The sequence below is a fragment of the Podarcis muralis genome, chromosome 2 (genome assembly GCF_964188315.1).
Source record: "Podarcis muralis chromosome 2, rPodMur119.hap1.1, whole genome shotgun sequence".
Taxonomy (NCBI): domain Eukaryota; kingdom Metazoa; phylum Chordata; class Lepidosauria; order Squamata; family Lacertidae; genus Podarcis; species Podarcis muralis.
Window position 1 is genome coordinate 116,570,745 of NC_135656.1, and position 6,000 is coordinate 116,576,744.

The 6,000-nt window shown below is 45.9% G+C and overlaps 1 protein-coding gene across 3 annotated transcripts in view; it reads left to right on the forward strand.

Moving 5' to 3' along the window:
• LOC114592225 (adhesion G-protein coupled receptor G4-like) overlaps positions 1-3,746 on the forward strand; it is a 53,242-nt gene extending 49,496 nt beyond the window's left edge. For all 3 annotated transcript variants that reach the window (XM_077920966.1, XM_077920974.1, XM_077920961.1), the window contains 2 exons: positions 1,602-1,745; positions 2,662-3,746. In XM_077920966.1, coding sequence (XP_077777092.1) covers positions 1,602-1,745; positions 2,662-2,789 — 272 coding nt within the window. In that variant the 3' untranslated portion in view covers positions 2,790-3,746. The remainder of the gene's footprint in view (positions 1-1,601; positions 1,746-2,661) is intronic.
• The last annotated feature ends 2,254 nt before the right edge of the window (positions 3,747-6,000 follow it).

Genomic DNA, 6,000 nt, shown 5'->3' on the forward strand with positions numbered 1-6,000 from the left:
GACATTCTCATATATATAAAACCAACCCTTGGGTATGGAATCATAGAATCATAGAGTTGGAATAGACCACAAGGGCCATCGAGTCCAACCCCCTGCCAAGCAGGAAACACCATCAGAGCACTCCTGACATATGGTTGTCAAGCCTCTGCTTAAAGACCTCCAAGGACGGAGACTCCACCACACTCCTTGGCAGCAAATTCCACTGTCGAACAGCTCTTACTGTCAGGAAGTTCTTCCTAATGTTTAGGTGGAATCTTCTTTCTTGTAGTTTGGATCCATTGCTCCGTGTCCGCTTCCCTGAAGCAGCAGAAAACAACCTTTCTCCCTCCTCTATATGACGGCTGACATTGTTCTCTGTGGCTGCTTTTGCACTTGTTGTCATCTGAGCTGCCCCCTGCCTGTGCTGGAGGGACTGTGATGGAGCAGCCCAGCCATTGCCTTGCCCAGTAAGAGGCCATCATAGCACAGGGAGTGATGGAACTGGACCCCCTACGAAAGTCCTCAGATACAATCCACCAATCCCATAGGCTATGATATGTGTTAACGGTAAAGGTACCCCTGACCGTTAGGTCCAGTCGTGGTCAACTCTGGGGTTGTGCGCTCACCTCACTATAGGCCGAGGAAGCCAGTGTTTGTCCGCAGACAGCTTGCAGGTCATGTGGCCAGCATGACTAAGCCGCTTCTGGCGAACCAGAGCAGCGCACGGAAACGCCGTTTACCTTCCCGCCGGAGCGGTACCTATTTATCTACTTGCACTTTGACGTGCTTTCAAACTGCTAGGTTGGCAGGAGCAGGGACAGAGCAACGGGAGCTCACCCCATCATCGCGGGGATTCAAACCGCCAACCTTCTGATCGGCAAGCCCTAGGCTCAGTGGTTTAGACCACAGCGCCACACACATCCCTTATGATATGTGTTAGGATTATTATTTATTATATTTTAAAATGAACGTCGCATTTTTAAATCTTTTTTAAAAAATAGATTTAAGTGTGGCCAACAACAAAGGCTCAAAATACCAAATGATTTAAAACAATGCAACAAAAATTAAAATGAGTTATTTAAAAAGCTCAAGAACCTCATATACAGGGCTTTAAATAGAGTGAAACAGCAGTTAAAGGGAAAACAAAGCAACAGCAAGCCTTTAAAAAAATCTATTTCAGTTAAGCGGAGGCACAGGGTCTGTGTCTCTGTGTGATGGTTCTGTTTTTTTAGGGCTTTATAAATTCCAAGTATGACCAGTCCTTGTCCCAGGGGGATTCCATTCTCATACAGACACAGCTGAACAACAGAGGAGGCAGCGGCAGCTGAGAAGGAGGTGAAGGAAGCTATGGAAAGAATATCTGACGGCTTTGATTCCACGTTCTTTGGCTTAGTTTACAATAAGGCATGGGGAACTAGTGGGATGACCCCAAAGGCTTCTGGGAAAAGCCGAGTTTTGAAGAAAGACCTAAAGTAATCTAGACTAGAGAAGAGGTCGTGCGGAGGCATTCTGGGAGGCAGTTCTAGGCATAAATGGCAGCAAATAAAAAATGGATTTCAGGGGGGCAGGAGACCGTTTATGCTTTCATACCCTCCAAAACCTGCCCTCCTATGCTGTTTCAGATTGTAGCAGCTCTGCCGCAACTCTGGGGTATCACCATCACTCGCAGAGGACGTCACCCCATTCTCTGAAGTCGCAGAGCTCTTGTACCACCAGCTCCACATCGAATGGTTCAGGAAGCTTACCAGGGGCTGCTCCTGAGACTGGTGAGTAGGAACTATATATATCCAGATAGCTGGATAGATAGATAGTGCTATGTACTGAAGTTCTCACACTGGGCCAGCAGGGGGATACTGCAGATAGTTTTCCCTCAGGTCCACATATGCAAATAAGGGATTGAAAGTGACGTTCAGTGATTGGATAGTTACAGAAAATGGTTACTGTTGCGTTCTAGTAGAGCTCTATATAAGCAGGCTGGCTGAACCCTTCAATTCAGTTCTGTTCAGTTCAGTTCTATTCTGGCCTGTGAATAAACAAGAGCTGTTTGAAGAATCGCTGTGTCATCTGATATGTTCACCCACAACTTAACAGACAGATAGATAGATAGATAGATAGATAGATAGATAGATAGATAGATAGGATCGTAGGCCACAGGCTACCAGTACTGCAGGACGAGATGGGAAGTGGGCGGTAGCATCTGGAACTGGCACTATGGAGGATGACATTTCAAAGTGAGGGGTTTGGTGCACCCTGTTTTCGAGTGCTTTTTCTGAGAAGACTCCCCCAAAGTAGAAAGCTAGCACAAAAGGTAATAAAGTTCTCATTCCCCCACCTGCCACGATGGCTGCTTTGATACTTTTTTTGAAATATCAGATTCTTTCAGAAATTTATCTCCCTCTTATTTTATTTTTTTATGCGTTTGCTTGTCTGGTGCCGGAAGCAGCCCCTCCTTAGCCTGTCTCTTGAGCAAATCTGGCACTGGCTTGCGAGGTGGGTGGGTTTGTGGGTGAAGCATCTTCCATTCTTAAAAAAAAAATGTTCCTAATAGTTTCCTAGGTTTTGCAGAACATCTTGAAAACGCAGAAAGAAAAATCGCATTTCCAGCTTCAGCTTTCCTGGATTATTTTCAAATGGCGTGAATCATTGGAGGGGTGGTTGACTCCCTCTGTATTTATTTCCTAGACGAAGTTTTGCACAGCACCCGCCACGCATCCTTTACTCACCAGAAGGTCAAGCTTCCTCGCGTGAGGAGAATGTCACCAATGGATGGAGAGCTTCACTGCACTCAGAAAACGAGTTTTTTGCCTTGAGGGCCTGTCTGGTTCTTCCTGGGTTTCTGGCTGCCCAGTCTGCTCTTTACGGTCATGACAAATCAACGGTCGGCTGAAGATCTTCTTTCAGCCGCTCCTTCCACCCTTCTCAAAGTATTCTGAGCCAATTCAATAAGTTAGTTTCAGTTAAGGATTTAGAAAAGCCTGCCAGTTGAGCAGGCAAGCTCTCAACCTATGCCCCATGAAGATGAAAGCTTGGACAGACCAGTGGTTGCAAACCTAAATGGAAATTAAGTGAAGGATTAACATCGGAATCGTTTATTGACCAATTAAGAAGTGCAATGTGATATTAGATGATTAGCCCTCCGCAAAATTCAGAGCATGGGAAGTCACCCAGAGATATATAATTTGGCAATATATTCGGCTTTTTTATTGTATTGTAATTTGGAATGTTATAATGTGTTTCTTATTGGATTATTAAATTGGAAAACTCAATAAAATATAATATATAAGCAAGTAAAGAAGAAGGCAGTCTGACCTCTAATCCCGACCCTAACCCTAAGTTCTCCTCTGAGGAGGTGGAGCTTGAGACAGCCACCTATTTAAGTTTGCAGCAGGTGGTGGACTCTGTTGGTGGAGCAACACTCAAATATCTCTGCTTTTGAGGTTGCCTTGCATCTGGTAAGCAGCTGCCTGGGGTCCTGATAACCTAAAGCCTCACCTGGGCTCTTGTTGTGCTTTGCCAAAATGGATCAGGGCTCACCTGAACAACGGGAACTCAGGACTCAGAGAAAGAAAGGGAACCACACAGGTCTTGGCAGGCCCAGACCGGGGGGGGGGGGGGGGAGCCATATGGGCCACTTGGCCTGGGCCTCCGATTCCAAAGGGGGCCTCCGTCAGCATATTCACAATCGCAGGGGACTATTGTATATCTATATTTTCCATTTTATATGCAGATACGGTTCTAGCCTTGAAATAAAATTATTTGTCAGCATAGCTTTTGTGAAAATTATTTATATACAGTGGTACCTCGGGTTAAGTACTTAATTCGTTCCGGAGGTCCGTTCTTAACCTGAAACTGTTCTTAACCTGAAGCACCACTTTAGCTAATGGGGCCTCCTGCTGCCGCCGTGCCGCCGGACCCAATTTCTGTTCTTATCCTGAAGCAAATTTTTTAACCTGAAGCACTATTTCTGGGTTAGCGGAGTGTGTAACTTGAAGCGTATGTAACCTGAAGTGTATGTAACCCAAGGTACCACTGTACTTATTTATAAGACTTCAGTTATCCCCAGGGTTAAAAAAAGGGGGGGGCACATTATCCACCTGGCCTGGGCCTCTGCCTGGCTCTGCAAGGCCCTGGGTCTTGGATTCAATAGTGAGAGAGTAGAAGCAAAAAACACACAGACCGGTGCAATATAAAATCCTAAGTGAAGAACCAGGTTGGCTGATTGGTCGGTGTCAAAGTCAGTTGTCTCCAAAACCTCCAGTTCTTGCTTAGAAGGCCCATTGCAAGAGAACAATAAACACACCTTCCTTTTGATTGCACCCTCGTCCACCACTGATTCATTAGTGTTTTTTAAATCCCAACTTTCTTCCCAAGAACTTAGGGCAGTTTACGTGGTTCTTCCTCCCCCTTGCCTTCGACTTTCAAGAAGGACACTGACAAACTGGAACGTGTCCAGAGGAGGGCAACCAAAATGGTCAAAGGCCTGGAAACGATGCCTTATGAGGAACGGCTAAGGGAGCTGGGCATGTTTAGCCTGGAGAAGAGGAGGTTAAGGGGTGATATGATAGCCATGTTCAAATATATAAAAGGATGTCACATAGAGGAGGGAGAAAGGCTGTTTTCTGCTGCTCCAGAGAAGCGGACACGGAGCAATGGATCCAAACTACAAGAAAGAAGATTCCACCTAAACATTAGGAAGAACTTCCTGACAGTAAGAGCTGTTCGACAGTGGAATTTGCTGCCAAGGAGTGTGGTGGAGTCTCCTTCTTTGGAGGTCTTTAAGCAGAGGCTTGACAACCATATGTCAGGAGTGCTCTGATGGTGTTTCCTGCTTGGCAGGGGGTTGGACTCGATGGCCCTTGTGGTCTCTTCCAACTCTATGATCCTATGATTCTATTCTATGATTCTATGACTTCATGCTTCAGAAGAACTAGGCTGAAAGGTGGTGGCTGGCTCAAGGTTCCACTGAGCCTGGCATTTTATTTAAAGACGTTGCAAGACCTCGCTGGCTCATGGACTGCCCCCGGGGTTCGTGTGTGCGCACATGCCTGTGTTTGACTGGCTGCTGCCCCTGAAGGCAGGGTGCTTGGTAAAGGGGCCTCTGGCCTGATCCTGCTGCGCCCAAGCACTGCTGAGGGGTGCATGTGTGTGGAGTCTGTCTGCATTACTCCTTCCTTGCAAGGGGTTGGACTAGATGACCCTCAGGTCCCTTCCAACTCTACAGTTCTATGACTCTCTCTTTCTGCATGTGTGTCTCCTGCTAAAGCAGCAGTCTAAAAGAACATCACAAGCTGAATTTTATACGTTTTCCTTGGACTTCTCTGCATGTTCTAGTGATCTCACAGTTTCCCAAATTGGCAGGAGAGGGAAGGGATATCTCAGAACGTGGAAGAGCACATCTGGCTTCCTACAATGGCCAACCAGGTGCCCCCAGGAAGCCCCAAGCAGGGCTAGGGGGCATCTGCTCTTTCTTGTCATTTCCCTCCCCCTGACACACACATCACCTGCTAGTATTCAGAGATAATAATAATAATAATAATAATAATAATAATAATAATAATAATAATAATTTATTATTTGTACCCCGCCCATCTGGCTGGGTTTCCCCAGCCACTCCAACAAAGATGAAAAATACACTAAAATGTCACATATTAAAAACTTCCCTGAACAGGGCTGCCTTCAGATGTCTTCTGAATGTCAGGTAGTTGTTTATCGCTTTGACATCTGATGGGAGGGCGTTCCACAGAGCGGGCACCACTACCGAGAAGGCCCTCTGCCTGGTTCCCTGTAACTTGGCCTCTCACAGTGAGGGAACCGCCAGAAGGCCCTCGGTGCTGGACCTCAGTGTCCGGGCAGAACGATGGGGGAGGAGACGCTCCTTCAGATACACTGGACCGAGGCCGTTTAGGGCTTTATTTTTTTTTTTTTTATAAAATTTTTATTAGATTTTCTTATACATAGTCAGAAATGTAACACAGAAAAGAAGAAAAATAACAAAAAAGAAAAAAGAAATATAAAATAACC